The sequence below is a fragment of the Equus caballus genome, chromosome X (assembly GCF_041296265.1).
Source record: "Equus caballus isolate H_3958 breed thoroughbred chromosome X, TB-T2T, whole genome shotgun sequence".
Lineage (NCBI taxonomy): Eukaryota > Metazoa > Chordata > Mammalia > Perissodactyla > Equidae > Equus > Equus caballus.
The window spans coordinates 44790529-44807002 of NC_091715.1; the positions used below are offsets into that span (position 1 = coordinate 44790529).

Here is a 16474-nt window from a genome sequence, read left to right on the forward strand (position 1 = left end):
TGTTCAAAGACATGTTGACTTAAGTGTATAGTTTTTTAAAACAGGAAGATGAGATCATTAACATATTGATCAACTTAACATTGTTCTTTAGCTGTATCATAGACATCCTTCCGTACAATATATTGAGTATTAATGCTTTTTTTTATTTATTGTTACCCTCCCAAAAAGCTCTATCTACTATTTGCTACCCATCAGTAATATATGAAATTGCATGTCTTAGTTACTATCTTTTTTTCCTCCCAAATTTGGTGGGTGAGAAATAGTGAAGGACTCCTTTTGTAGGATTGTTTTTAATTTGCATGTTTTGACTAACTAGTGATGTTAAATACCTTTCTGTTTGTTTGTGGAAAGCTTACATTTTCATTTTGGATTTCAATATCGTACCCCTTCTCCATTTCGGTATCATTCATCTCATCTAAATGGAAAATTTTTTCTTAAACAGTCTTTCTTTTGGTGGTACCTTTTACTCTAACTAGTTTCTTTATTGTAACTTTTTTACTTTAGTTGCAGATGTGACTATGGAAAGTAGTTCGGGCTTATCCATCTCTATGGAACACCGGCTGGATGTTGAATTAAGAGCAGGTCCCAGCAGCAGCACTAGCATCTCCTCTGGCCCTGGCCCCCGTCCTGGTGCGTAGAATCATATATACACAGTCTTTCACACTGATTGACTTAATAAACTAATGAAGGAGTGTGCTTTGGGGGAGCTTAAGTGGTACATTTGGAGGTTTTCTTCTTATGACTGTGCATGTTACTTTGCCATTCCAGTGTCTGTTTTCTTATATTAACATTTATTTCATAGCATTTTATAGTTTTCTAACTACTCTCACATTAATTATTTTATAAAAACGGCTATATTGGAAGGCAGGTAATATCTAAAACAGGAACTGAGGATCAGAGTTGATCTTTTTCACTTTGTAATTTTACCTTAGGCTTTTTAGTATTAGTTTTGTGCAGCCCTTAGTGATTTTATTTTTCCAATTTCAAAGCTTAGGTAAGTATTCTTTCCAACATCTGGAGAGCTCACTTCGAATGTCTGCTGGTGGTGTTATAGTGTATATGAATCTCTTAAAAATTTGTTTCATGTGCCCGTTCATTGTGGTCTCATGATGAACCCAGTATAATCCCCTGTCTTTCTCCCTTGCAGGAGTCCAGTGTATTCCACAACGAGCAGCACTTCTCAAATCCATGTTGAATTTCCTCAAAAAGGCCATTCAAGATCCTGCTTTCTCAGATGGCATACGGCATGGTACTTGATTCCAGATACTTTCTTGAAGGATGTTTGACTCTCTCAAAAATTAGTCCTTTTCATGCTTTCTGACACTACTCCATTTTTACAAGGCAGACTTAGGAAAAGGCCATGCCATTTTGAATAGCTTTTAGTCATTTAATGTCACTTTTCATAGACCTAAGGATCATTTAGCTATTTTCATAATGATTCACCTGTCTTTTTCCTTTTCCTCCTTTTGACTCTGCTCACTTGCATTCTGCTACCCTATTCTGTCTCCCTCTGTCTGTATTCTTTTATCCTTTGACCCACTGTTAAAAGGTTATTGCATGGACAAGGGATAAATGATAGAATATGAGGAGGAGACAAGTAGAGGCCATTAGATTGGAATCAACACAGAGTTTGTTTACCACAGTGTGGTATATGTAATATATTGTTCTGTTGGCTCCACCCATCTCCCAGACTGATCATATTCTCCTTAATGTTCACTTTTCTCTTAGTGATGGATGGTTCTCTGCCTACCTCCCTGAAACACATCATCAGCAATGCAGAATACTATGGCCCATCACTCTTCCTCCTAGGTAAGTGGAGTTGATATTTGGTTATAGCAAGTGGAAATAACTTTGCAGAGTTCTCTGTGTGTTTTATATCCTTGCAGGATTTTACTATCCACATTTGTCCACTGTGTGGTTAATATCTTTCTAGTTGGTGATGAAGTAGAGAATGGTCAGAATTCAGTTTCAAATAAGTATCCATTTCTTGAATGCCAAATAACTTTCTATAAGCAGTGTTTTGTAAATCATTTGTAATAAGTATTCTACATTTGGCTTTTTGTGCTATACTTAGGCTGCAAGTGTGATAAGAAACATGTCCTTATTCAATGGGTGATTCCTAATCTTAGTCTGGAAAATCCAGTCAGTATGGTTTCCATTCTCAGAATTAAATGTCAGATTCACGAGCTGTAGTACAGAAAATTATTTCTCACTGTGGAAAATGCAGTTTTGGAAGATATGAGTACTTAGTTATTTGTAGAGAATGTCTTTGCACTTTGACATTGGCACTATTTTGGGTATTGCTGTTGTTATAACCTGTTATTAACTGGCATTTATTGAGTGCCATACATATTCAGGACAGTACAAGCAATACATAGACTTCTAGAATTCTCCTTAAAACTATAAAGAAATTTAGTGGGAGATGTGTAAATAGAGAAAACGTCCTTGTACCAGAAGCAGGCTTTTTTAATACTTTGGGGTGTCTAGAGGGAGTTGTTTTGGCTACTACAACTTAGATAGTTCCTTGCTGAAGCAATTTAGGATTTCTGTATAACAACTTTGTATCCTGTGACCTTGCTAATTTCGCTTAGTACTTCATAATTGTTTTGTTGATTTCTTAAGCTATTCTACATAGTCTTGTCATCTGCAAATAGACAGTTTTGCTTCTTTCTTTGTAATAACCCTTATGCTTTTTATTTCTTTTTTTGTCCTACTGCATTGGTAAAGATTTCCAATGCATTGGTAAATAGAAGTGGTGAGAATGGGCTTCTTTGCTTTGTTTCTGAACTCAGAGGGAAGAGCATTAAGTATTTCACCATTAAGTTTGAGGTTGGCAGAAGGTTTTGTGTTAAAGGTTTTATTCCTCTTTATCAGGTTGAGGAAGTGTTCCCTTGTGTTATAGCAACTCCATCTTGACATGGAGAGACTCCCTCCTGAGGTTAGGTTTAGATGGCAAAACTCATGACAGTAGTCCTTCAGTATGATCAAAGAAAGATTTGTTATACAGGTGGAGAAGTCCCAAGTCAAGGGATAGGAAAGGTTGGCTCTCTCTGAGAGAAAGCTCCATTATCAGAGAGAGAAAAGCAAGTGCAGAGGCCTTTTTTTTGTAAAGGGGAAATTTAAAAGGGGCAGCAAGAGGACACACGTGCTTGTGGGTAGGGGTGGGGAGCAGGTGAGCCTTCTCAGGATGATGCAGGGAACAGGAGATGAGACTTAGTAGTGAAGCAAACATCGGTGGAGGTCAAAATTCCTTTTCTAGAATCTTAATTCATCCCTGATGTTTGAATTAGCATAGCAACCTCCCAGGTTTCCTGTAAATAAACTTGTACTTGAGAGAGACCAAATTTGCCAAGCCAACCCAAAATAATTGGACCAGCAATTATTATTTTAGCTTTATAAATGATAGTGTAGAGCCTTTCACCCCAGGCAGAAGGAGACAGCCAGGAAAAGAAATTAACAGGGGTCTGAGACTCTCTTGGAGTATTTTAGTAATATAATATGCTGTTTTGGTTTGTTGTTTTATTTGTTGAACTATTCTGGATACCTTTCCTGTATTATTGACCCACATGCAGCAGGAGGTCCCCTTTAAGGCATACGCTTTACCTTGAAATAGGAGTAGGTAATTTAACACCAATCTATTATCAGCTATCATAGCAATTAGACTGCGTTGTTCCTCATTAAAGGCTTCTAAGGCCTTAACTGTTTGGTTTATGTGGTTGGCCAGGAGTTGTACCATTGTCTGGGTAGCCTCTGTGAGATGAGTCTGTTACAGAATTGAAAATACCTAAACTTGTGCCTATTATTACACCAAAGATGGTGCTGAGGCCCAATATAATAGGTGAAAGGATGGCCCAGTGCTCCCTTTTGTGGCAAGACTTGATGAAAGAGCTAGACTGTCTAGCTGGATCTAGGGTGTCCTGGGTACTAAATATCCATAGGACACAGGTCAAGATGTATGGGTTAGAAGGGAGTGGTTGGAGGAGTAGAATATATGATCTTGCTGAGCAGGACTTGTGTCACAAGAGAACCAGTAGCCCAAGGGGGTTGGAGGGTAGAGTTTCTGGTGGCCAAATTCTATCAGGGCAGAAATGCTAGGGAAAATTGTCTCAATGGGGTCGGGGCGGGGAGGGGCCATCATTGTATAGACTCAATTGGTGAGTGAGGCTAGGAAGAGCATGAAGGGGAAGTCACTGAGGAAGAGCCTCGTGAGATTGTGATGTCCTACTGCAACAATTCCATGCTGAAACCTGCCAAATAAAGATTCTGACTCTTCCCAAATCCTACCTCTGGCTCTTCTACCCCACTTTTCTACCCAGCTGTATCTCTTTTAACTTCCCCAATTGCCTTTTCTTCTCTCTCACCTCCTCTCTTAGCCCTGCCACATTTTTATCTGTTCAAGTCTGCTTGTGCTCTGTTCCAGACCCAGGCCAGGAGCCAAACAAGGCATTGCCAGGCCAACCAGAGCCGCAGTGTTCCAGAGTAGTTTCAGACCTGTGGCCAATAGGCCTTGGCATGCTAGAGGTACCTGTTTATTATGGGAGTCACAGGCATTGTTATCACAGATCTTGTAGTGGTTTCCCATTCAATATGTCTCTAATAGGATGGGTCCAGAGCTAGTATCCTATTTAAGAATGTTAGTATTGGGAACTAATTTCAGATCTTCCTTTTCCTCTTTGGAAGGACCAGGCAGGTACCAAGACCTCCATTTCCTATAAAGAGGTACCTCCATTAGTGAACCTTTCAAGCTGTCATATTGGAAAAGGATTTTGGCAGAGACCTTTCTTGTGGCATACAGAATAGTCTGTTTGAGAGGGCAAGGGCCCTAGGTTTTCAGTGGATCCCATTCTATTACCCACTCTCAATACAGGTGCCAATCTAGCATAGATTGCACCAGGATCAAAAAGGGGAGGTATCGAGGCCGGCCTGGTGGCGTAGCGGTTAAGTTCACACACTCTGCTTCGGCAGCCTGGGGTTTGCCAGTTCGGATCCTAGGCATGGACCTACACACAGCTCATCAAGCTATGCTGTGGCAGGCGTCCCACATATGAAGTAGGGGAAGATGGGCACGGATCTTAGCCCCGGGCCAGTCTTCCTCAGCAAAAAGAGAAGAATTGGTGGCAGATGTTAGCTCAGGGCTAATCTTCCTCAGAAAGAGAGGGAGTGTCTTTAAGTGAACAGGGATTTTATTTGGGTATCATCAGTTCATATATGGGAAATGTCCCCTTTTGTGGCTAGAAAAGGGAATAGAGAGATCCTAGTTGCATTTTGTTAGGCTATTTAAAGTGAGCAAAAGAGAGACCCATTTAGGAGACCATTGTCCATTTTGTAAGTTTAAGAGAATGCCCTTGAGTAGGTCATTATATCTCTTAGGCCTGCTGTCTGGAGACAGTAAGACAAATTGGAAGCTCCAAATGATACCTGTTTTTGCAGCCCATGCCCAGACTGAATGAGCAATAAAATGTGTACCCTGATAGAGTTAGTGTTATCTGGAAGCCCAAAGGGAACTGACATTTAGTGAGGCCTATAGTAATGGTGTTGACAATAGCATGGCAAGAAGGATAAACCAAGAGCAGGCCTGTGTAACAATCAGCCTTTGTGAGGGCATAGCAGTTTGCACCAGCAGATTAGGGTAGTGGCTCAATAAAATGAATTTGCCAGTCAGAGAAGGGGTGTTTATCTTACCTCTTTGTATGGATTCCCATTGGCCATAATGCCAATGGCAGGACAAGGCGGAAAGATTGCATTGGGAGGCCAGAGTTTTGGCTAGGACCAGTGGCCTGAGGATGCCAGGGAATTTAGCCCAAATTTTAAGGGTCTGGGAACTGCGACAGCTGGAGGTCTCATGGTCCCATTCAGCCAGGGGCAGGAGGTAATATCTGAGCTTATTTGAAAAGTGTAAGTGAGCCATCATGGCATGAAAATGAACTTCCTCTGTGGCAGCCTTAACATGAATTGAGACATGAGACTTTAATTGTAATATGTAAAGTCTGAGCAGCAATATATTCCCAATGTGGAATGCCCCATAAAGCACAGTCCTGAATGTGATGACTATTTTGAGCCCATCAACCAGAAAAAAACAATGAGGCCATTAGCTACCACCCAGGAGTCTATAAAAATATGAACAATGGATATACCTCTATTGAGGTGTTGCCAAGGGCCAAAATGACTGCAATCAGATGTCCGGTTGGGCTGACTCTTAAGTCCAGTCCTTTATCGGGAGTGACCTGTTCATGGAGTGGAAAGCAGCAACTCTCCAACAGGCTCCATCACATGTAATAGGTGGTACTGCTATCTGTAATATAAACAGACTTCCTTTTTACTGGATTTCCTACTCAATAAAGGTATATCCCTGTGCTTTTATGTCCTATTCCTGATACCTTAAACAGTCTTGAAAGCCAGGGTCACTTTTTTAGGTAAATTACTCAAGGCAACAGCCTGAGGCTCTGAAATCCCACTTTGGCTTAGTTTGGACCTTTAACTATAGTTTACTTTGCTCTTTATGTTTTAAAAGGTGTATCAAGTATTTAATCCAACTTTTAGTTGTTTTCAGCAGAATGATTTATTAAAGTAGTATGCATTATTATCTTAAAGGAGGAATTTTATAGTGTTGACATCTTTTGTGATCTCCAGTATGTTTGTTTTTCTTTTTCCTAAAGTCTTGGATTTTATGTTAATTTTTTTTCATATTCTGAATCTTACATTAATTTTCTTACTCCTTTTTTTGTAATGGTTATCCTTATATTCTTTTATTGACATCTAAACTTGCTAAATTTCTTTTTCTGTCTCTTGCCAAACTGGACAAAATAAGACCTTCTGCCTGCCTTTACTTCATTCCTTTCTCACTATTTTCTTTCTTTCTTTCTTTTTTAGTAACCCTTGACGTTCCCTCTCTTTGATTAATTTTTAAATTTTGTTAGAGTACATCTTTGAGTAATTTTTAAGGTGTTACACTTCCTTTTCTTTCAGAATTTTGTGGATATTTTTCCATTGTCTTCTGATGTTACATATTGTAGGTAACCATGATGTTAAACCGGTTCTTCTTCCTTTGTAGGTAACTTCAATTTTTCCTTACCCTTGGAGTTCACAGGTTTCACCATGATGTGTATTTAGTTCTATTTCTCTTCAGTGTTTCCTCCTGGCACTTGGTTAGGCCTTTTTTAAAATCTGAATGGTTTTTTCTGCTTCAGGAAAATTTCTTTGGTTCCTTTTGACTTATATGTTCTCTCCCAGAACCCTATTTTATAGCTAATAAGCCTCATATAACTTACTTTCTGAAAGAATATCTCTGTATAATCTTTCAAGGTACCTCTTGCATTATGGAATTCTTTACTTTTTACAAACATTTTTAATTTCCAACTATTTCCTTATTCTTAAGAGACCCTTTGTTTTAACAGATTCTTGCTATATGGGCTTTGTCGATTCTAGAATTTGATTTCAATCATAAATTTTTTAAGAGTTATCTTTCATTACTTAACTCTTTCAGGAGTCAGTTCCTTGGTTCCATCTGGAGCTAATTAGTTTGTGTGTGTCCTTTTTAATATTAAAATTCTTGGTTATCTGTTAATTTTAAAAGAGGATTTAAACTCTCCTGTTGCACAGTAGCATTATGACATAGCATTATAGTTAGACCTCTGTAAAATAACAGATTTGATGTCTAAGTAACCTCTAGTAGAAAGTAATTTTAGTTTATCAATTTTAGTATAGCCCCTTAGAATTCAGACATTTGTACAAATGAGAGTCTATGAAGGGATCTGTCATATACCAGTAGGAACCCAAAAAAGGACTTGAATTTTCCATAAGTTTATAGCCCATGAGAAATCCCAAATGCCATTGACAACTGTTGGTCCCCAGTAATTGCCGTTTATCTACCATTTCCGTGGCATTTGGAATAGATGAGAGATGCTCTATTCACCATCTTGAACTGAAAATCCTTTGGTTTCTCTTAGATCTCAGGCATCAGCATTATTAGTTTGTTTTATACATGGTTTATGGATATTGTATGTGTGTGCACCCTATTTTGTCAGATTTTAAAACCAGAGTTTTAAAAATCTCAAAAATGAGTTGGGAAGCTTGTCTTAATTGCTCCTAGAAGGTTTAATAATACATATGAAACTGTTGGTTTGACACCTTGCTGTTACTTGACATTTTTTACTTTTAAAAGTTCTCATGGTTGTGGGTGTGGTCTGCTTTGCTCTCATTTCTTGAGAGTTGATTTTTTTTTATGACTTTTTTACAAAAGCATTGCATTTCGCCTGTTAGCATACAGTTTGTAAAAAGATCTTATTTGTTCTGAATCCAGTTTTATTTTCTTTTTTCACTGATAATACATATTGCTCTCTTTTTTCTTCGTTAGATTTCCCATAAGTTTGTCAGATTTTTCTGTCTTTTCAGAGGACTAGTTTTTAATTATTCGTGCCTTTTGCTTTCAGTTTCACCTAATTCTACTTTTTTCTTTTCTTTCTAGCTTCTCTTTTACTTTTTAATGAATGAGTTATGCTGTACTATTTGCTCTTGAGTAGAGTTTTTGTCACATTCTAGAAGCAAAGTCTTTACAGCACATTTCTAAATATTACTTTGTCAAAAATTATCGTCAAAAACATGGTCAGATTAATACCCAAGGACTCTTAACACTACTTAGGGTATTTTTAAGTTACTGAAAAGGTGTTTTAGGGTCTGGCCCAGTGGCCGAGTGGTTAAGTTCGCGCGCTCCGCTTCGGCGGCTCAGGGTTTCTCTGGTTTGGATCCTGGGCACAGGCATGGCACCACTCGTCAGGCCACACTGAGGCAGCATCTCACATGCCACAACTAGAAGGACCCACAACCAAAATATGTAACTATGTACTGGGGGGATTTGGGGAAAAAAAGCAGAAAGAAAGAAGAAAAAAGATTGGCAACAGTTGTTAGCTCAGGTGCCAATCTTTTTTTAAAAAAATTGTTTTAGAAGGCATTTTGTCTATGTATTTCATCAGTTAAGTTTACATTCACTTTAACCCAGCAAACCTGCCCTCCATCTTAGATTTTTTTTCTGCTTAAGCAGACAAAAAGGGATGTATTTTTAGGTTCATCTATTATTAACTATAGTTGTCATACCTGTACATTGTCCATAAAAATCTTGAAAGGTAGTCACTAAATTCTTAATAGTGATTAATCTCTGATGAGCAATATTAGGAACTTTCATTTCATAGTAAGCACAAACATTTAAATTGTACGTTTTGAGTATTTTTTTTAAGCCATTGGAGTTTTGCTTTTAATACCTGGGAAGAATCTCTCAGTTTCTCATATTTCTCATCTTTTTTTAGCTACTGAAGTGGTGACTGTGTTTGTATTTCAAGAACCATCACTGCTCTCCTCACTCCAGGACAATGGATTGACAGATGTCATGCTGCATGCGCTGCTTATTAAAGATGTGAGTTCTTTCTGATGCTCTGTAAAGAATACTTCATGCATACCCCTCCCTGCAAAAACATACAGACACATATCCTTAAAGCAGTCTTATAGCATGAAATTCCTATCTTGTCTTTTGTATGTAGTATTGAAACTAATTGGGACCTGGTCATTAAGATCCCTTTTATCTCTCTGTGCAGTACCCCTGGCCAGAGTTTCCTAGCATCTACACTTGGACTCTTAGATGTCTTTAAGCTCACTTTATCTTTTCTCTAGGTTCCTGCTACCCGTGAAGTACTTGGCTCCCTCCCAAATGTATTCAGTGCACTCTGCTTGAATGCCAGAGGTCTTCAGTCATTTGTACAGTGTCAGCCTTTTGAACGTCTCTTCAAAGTTCTTCTATCTCCAGATTACCTCCCAGCCATGCGGAGGAGGAGGAGTTCTGATCCCCTTGGTAAGTCACCAGGATTTATCTTACAATAAATAATTGGTTTGCTGTGTTATACCAAGATTTTAGATGATTTTCAAGCCACCAATTGGCAAGGAAACCCTTCCTTGACCTCACATCATTTTTCTGGCTAGGTGTGCTAAGCTTAATGGGAATTATCACCATACGTTGTATTGCAGGTAGAAAAGAATACTTCATACTTAGCCTCTGCTCATAATATTTCCATGCTTCTCAACAGTTCACTGTTAAATGTACTGTCATGGTGCTGGTGAGAAACGGGTATTAGAGAGCAGCAGTAGATTTCCAGGTCCACCATCTAGTCTGCAGCAACAGGAGATGTGACGTCCCGAGGTGTTGATCCTGGTAATCTTCTGTTCTAATATCCACGTCCCTAAGATAGTCACAAATGAGTAGATTTCCTTCTCAGTATATTAGAGAAACAGATCATTGAGGAATAGCAATAAGGTAGTGCTCCGGAAAGAATCCAATTTTCAAAAATGTGCTTTCGGCCACCACTGTAGCATTCTAGCCACTATCATTCTTTACTGGGGCAGCCAGAGGGTTAATGATTTATGCTTCTTTCTTTTCTCTCTCTCCACTCCACAATACTAGTTCAGACCTTGACAGTAGAGATTGCTAGGATAGAATGTAGCACATATAGTCACTTTAAAATATGTTTAGTAGAGATAAAGTTTCCTTATTCCTCCCCAGTGATTTGGTTGCGGAGGTTGGTGTGAATTCATTCAAGAAAGCATGGCATTAGAAAATCACAACCATCTCAATTTCTTCTTTCCTCCTTATATTGGCACAGAAAATAGCTTAAGCTCTATTTTCTTTAGTCTTTCTAACAGTTCATTTTTTGCTTTAAGGGGATACTGCATCTAACCTGGGGAGTGCTGTTGATGAGCTCATGAGACATCAGCCCACTCTCAAAACGGATGCAACAACTGCAATCATCAAGGTGGGAATTGATAAGGCTGTGATCATAGGTATGGGAGGGCTGTGAAGGCGGAGTTTTTAGAAGAAGGCTTGGCCTGTTAGAGGTCATTTGGATTCTTGGACTATGCCTATAAGAGGATTATGTCTGCCTCATTTTCTCTGTGTCCTTAGGTTGATCATTTGCCCAAAAAAAAGTCACTTAAGTATTGCTTTCCTATATAGGATATTAACAAGTTGCCAAGGCTTAGCTTCTGTTTGTAAAAGCATATTACCCTTTCTAATCTTTGTTTCTTGAATTTTTCTTTTCACATTTACTAGCCCTGCCAGTTGCCTGTTAGGATTATTGAAACTAGTATATGAGTTCCTGGTGCTTGGTAAATTAGGACATGGAGTCAGATCAATCAGTGAGTCAGTCACTTAATAGCCATGTGATCCTGAACAAGTTATTTAACTTAACAGAACTTCAGTTCCCCTGTTTGTAAAATGGGGTTGATGACTACAATCCAGGTATGGTGTATATAACATGTATATAAAGTGTTTTGGCACTTCTGTGTATAGCACATAGAAAACGCTCCAAAAACGCTAGTCATCTCCCCATTCCTTAATTACAGTTCTGTGCCGCATAATGACGTTTTGGTCAGTGTCAAACCACATGTAAGACAGATGTCCCATAAGATTAGTACCATATACCCTAGATGTGTAGTATGCTTTACCATTTAGGTTTGTGTAAGTACACTTTGTAATACAATAATGAAATCACCTAACAGTGCATTATTCAGAATGTATCCCTGTCGTTAAACTAATAAATATTCTTATTTCCTATGCCTTTCAGTTACTTGAAGAAATCTGTAATCTTGGAAGAGACCCTAAATACATCTGTCAGAAGCCATCAATCCAGAAGGCAGATGGCACTGCCACTGCTCCTCCCCCAAGATCTAATCATGCTGCAGAAGAGGCCTCTAGTGAGGATGAGGAGGAAGAGGAAGTACAGGCCATGCAGAGCTTTAATTCTGCCCAGCAGAATGAAACAGAGCCTAATCAACAGTAAGTTTTCGCATGACAGGTTCTCTAGCCTTGTGATCTTGAGCATTCCATTTTCATCTGTAAAAGTGAGGGAGGAAGTTGAATTAGATCATTATGAAGTTCTTCCGGCCCTAAGAGTCCATAGTTCTCTTTCTTGACCCTTGTGTATCATTTGTGCTTGTATTGGTTGCCCTAGCAAGCTATTTTTTGTAAAAGCTGTTCATGAAATTGAATCACAATTCAGTATATCAAGTTGATGGGCTTTCCTCTGAGGGCTTATTTTCCCTTTGTTGATTTGGTATTCCACATCATTGACTGCTTAATTGTTTCCGTAAGTGAGCACATATGAAACACATTGTACTTCTGAAGCCTGTCTCCTAAGAAGTCCTTAGGAGTTATGGAGATTCATTACTGGCTTGTCTTTCTTTGTGTTCATTTGATTATTATCTCTTCATTCTAGATAAATCAGAAGGCTTTAGAATGTACTGTATGATTATAACCAGGCACAGTAGATTTTCCTTCTTATTTCTATTTATTTGAGGTTTGTTCTACATAAAAATTGAGTACTGGATGGTGAGATGGGGGTGGGTTTTATTAAAGACTACTGGCTGGTAGTGGGTAGTCCACTAGGCTCTTTGAGCTTAGAGTGTTCGCATGCAAGGAGTGAAATGTAACTGTTGTAGCTGTAACTCTTAATCACCTTCAGTTAGAAGTGGGTGTGATCCCTCTGGGCAGTCATGCGTTCACTCATTTAATAAGTGCTCTTTTGATATATAGATAAGTAGTTCTGACAAAAGCATGAGCATTGTAGGCGTGGATATGAATGGGTTTGAGCTGGTCTTGGAGAGTGGCTTGGGACTTCAAGAGAAGATTTTGGTAGAGTAGACAGTAGGAGCAAAGGCCTAAACTCCAAAATTGGTATGCCCTCTTGAAACTCTAGAAAGTTATGAACCTGTTGATATGGGTGTTTTTGGAAGAGAATCATTAACTACTAAGTCCATTACTTTGTTGAGCAGATATCTTACCCTCGTCTGAGAAGGCAGTCCTACCTTCATTCTAGCAGCATCTTCTGTTTTGATTAAAATGTTCTCTTTCTGGAAGAGGAGGACACCCTGAAAGAAGGCAAGACTTTATTGTAAAGGAGTCAGAATCTTAGTGCTTCCTTGCCACACCCTGCGATTGTCTGCCACCCTGCTGGGATAGGGTTTCCTTTCCTGGCTACAAACAAGAGAAGGATTTCATAAACATGAGTGGTGGTTGTAGTGGTGGTTTTGAGTCAAACTGTGTACATTTCATCGGCATATAACTTCTTTTATACCTGGACATCTTACAGACACCTTAGACCTAACATGCCCAGATTTCAAGCTATCATAGTAAATTGACATTTTCTCAAGCCCTCATATCTCTTCATTCTACATGCTTTTCTTGGAATATCACATGTCACTGTGTTTTATCCATATTTATGCCCCATCCCCAAATTATCTTCTTTTCCATCTACCAGTTCCTGCCAGGCCAGCTCAAATGTCTCATTTTTAAAGGCGCTTTTCCTTTTACCTCCAAATGGGAAGTTGATCTTTTGTGTTCTCCTAACAGTTTTGTTAAAATTATTTGTATATTCTAATGGTTTCCCCCACTAACCTATATGTTCCTCCAGGGCAGAGACAATGTCTCATTTAACAGTGTATCCCAGTCACTTTGTACGTAGTGGGTAATCAGTCAATAAATGTTTATTTAGTGAGTTGATGGAATGAATCAAGAGCATTAGATTAAGGACTTCCTGAGTCTTAAATGCCAAGAGAACTGGGCCTGATGAAACATGAATGAGAATGAAGAAATAGTAAAAATCTAGGCCCAAAGTATTAATATTCTACCATAGTGTTAGTCATATATGGCTTCTGAGCTGCAAAGGACTCTTAGCAGTTGCTGTTCAATGGTATCAATATTTTTCTATACTCTGCATGGTCTGGGTGTTCGTCACTACCTCATTCATATACTATATGTAAGAGTCTCACAAATGTTGACACGTATATATACTTTCCCACTTCTGCCACTTTTAGAAGCCTCGATTGGGTCACTATGTGGATTATTAGGGCTGGAAGGAAAAGCAAGAGACTATAAACTTGGCCTCCTTTTTTTTTGAGGAAGATTAGCCCTGAGCTAACATCTGTCCCCATCTTTCTCTACTTTATATGTGGGATACCTGCCACAGCATGGCTTGACAAGCCGTGCCATGTCCGCACCTGGGATCCAAACCGGCGAACTCCGGGCCGCCAAAGCAGAATGTGCGAACTTTAACCGCTGCACTGCTGGGCTGGCCCCTTGGCCTCCATTTTGAAAGCCACAATATATTAAAGGGAAAGTTCTTTGATGTCTTTATCCCAGGCAGTTGCTATGGTGGGAATTGCTATGTACTTTCCGCCAGTATGGCAAGAGGCTTAGAAAAATTTGCAGTGTGTGCCACCCCTCTCCCCAAACGTCTTATTCGTACCTCACCCACAAATGCAAAATTCTTCAGTGGGACTCCCAAACAGATTCCTGTCTCCCATGCCTTCGTCTGTTTTCCAGTGCCATAAAAACACACATGAGTAAATCTTTTCCAATATTTTTGTTGAGGTATAATTTCTATACAGTAAAAACAGATTTTGTTTCCTGTTTCCCCACCCGAAAATGAGGCAGCTACTTACCTTATTTCTGTCATCATAGAGTAAGTTTGCCTATTTTAGAGCATCATATAAATAGGATAAATGGAGTCTTATATGTGTATCATATCTGATGTATGTACTTTCTTGTATCTGGCTTCTGTTAACTCAACATGTTTTTGAGATTCATGTTGTTGCATCTGTCAGTAGGTTGAGTCCTTTCCATTGCTGAGTAGTATTCCATTTAATGAATATACTACAGTGTTTATCCATTCTCCTGTTGATGAATTTTTGAGTTTCCAGGTTTCTTCCAGGCTGAGACAATGTTCTTTTCCCTTAGATTTTCTCCAAAATCAGCAGCTAGTATTTGAAAATGGTGTTTGTATTTGGTCTTGAGACACATGGTTTTGTGCTAGAGATCTGGAATAAGGAAACTTCGCCACTACATTTCTACCACAAATACATGGGAGTTCTGTTTTACATTCAGAGGTGTTTAGTACAGGTTGTTCAAAATACTTGTCTTTTGGCCTCTTTCTTCTGCCTTCTAAATTGTTTGATCTGAACAAAACTGATATTGCTGGGGATGAATATACTTGCCAGTAAGTAACCAGGGTTTTTAGTTGGTGAACCATGGTTTATTTTGTGGTTGATTCCATTTACTTTGCCTAACTTAACTGCCTATGCTGAACAACTTGAAAGAAATGGATTATATAGGTAGTGTTTGAAATTTGAATAACAACTTTCTGGGCTTTAAAGGCAGCAAATACAGAGAAGCAGTTGTTCCCTGAATCATGGCGCAGTGGGAGGGGTCCTTTGCCAAAGTCAGCTGTGTTTCCCCAAGAGCTGGAAGAAAGATCTGATTCCTCCCATCCACCCACTCGCCCCAAAACACCCATGAGATCTGTTGTGCTATACACTGTACTATAACACTCAATTGGAATTGTTCTCCTTTACTTCTGATTAAGGGCTCCAGCACCATAAATACACATGTAAAATTGGCCAGAGTGAAATTGAATTTGGTAATGTGTGTATGTTTTGAAGAAGGGAGAGAGACAGGAAGTTTTTAATTTGACAGTTAAGGTAAATTAGTTCATTTGTCATGGGAGTGCAGTCTTTTATTGTTTCAAAGATGCTATGGGTCAAAGTTTCATGTGAGGTTAAGATTAGAATGACTTTTCTTAAAACCAATTGGTAGGGGGATTTCTACTGGAGAGAGTTGATCATTTTTACTATTAGTGTATGACGTCCTGAGCCTGGAAGCCAAAAGATGAGGGTAGGGAGAAAAGTAGTTACTGAATAATTTTGTTCCTGGAGTTGGATTAAGAACCGCTGTTGGTTTATTTTCTCTCTTGTTCTCCCCTACAACTTCCATCTAGCAAATGAAGGACGTACCTGGGTTCCATTTCATGATACTGCTTTGACTCTTTGCTATTATACTTGGCTTCTGCAAAAGGGCAGATGTCTCATTGGGCTAGAGCCACACCTGCACTCCTTAGCTGTAGAGATAGATCTCTGGGTTCTTTCCAAGGAGGTGCAACCAAGCAAGGATGGATAATTGTTGTAAGTAAGTAGCAAGGAATGCTGCAGTGGTTCTGAGGAGAAACTTTACCATCAAGGAAAGGTTTGTGATATTCCTGTGGAGTCATTTCATTCCTGGCTTATAGGTCCTCCCTTTGTACATAGTTCTTTCCCAAATTCTTCATTGAGCATGTTCACAACATCCTACTCAAACCCTAGCTTTGGATATTTTGTCTCTGAAGCCATTCGTGCTGCCTCTCCACTCTGCCTAGTCTACATTTTGCTGCCAAATGTCCTCCTGCCTGCTAAATCTTTATTCACATTTTATCTTGCTCAGAGGTGAGAAGAAGTGTTAGCTTCCTGCCAACTTCCTTCCCCTCTCTCTTTCCCTAGCTCTCCCTTCTTCCAACTCTGCCCTTTCTCCCCAAGTCTGCTCCAAAGGTCTATATCCAAAGTGCTCCTTATTCAACTCAAATTTTGTCCCTTCCTGGGGTTTATCTTTGGGGTAGATTTTGTGTCACTT

At 39.1% G+C, this 16474-nt stretch overlaps 1 protein-coding gene across 32 annotated transcripts in view; it reads left to right on the plus strand.

The window, feature by feature from the left end:
• The window catches only part of HUWE1 (HECT, UBA and WWE domain containing E3 ubiquitin protein ligase 1), a 146488-nt gene that overhangs the window by 63637 nt on the left and 66377 nt on the right, over positions 1–16474 (plus strand). For all 32 annotated transcript variants that reach the window (XM_023634502.2, XM_070257026.1, XM_070257014.1 and 29 more), the window contains 7 exons: positions 505–630; positions 1148–1249; positions 1729–1809; positions 9300–9406; positions 9661–9838; positions 10702–10793; positions 11604–11815. In XM_023634502.2, the coding sequence (XP_023490270.1) occupies positions 505–630; positions 1148–1249; positions 1729–1809; positions 9300–9406; positions 9661–9838; positions 10702–10793; positions 11604–11815 (898 nt within the window). The remainder of the gene's footprint in view (positions 1–504; positions 631–1147; positions 1250–1728; positions 1810–9299; positions 9407–9660; positions 9839–10701; positions 10794–11603; positions 11816–16474) is intronic.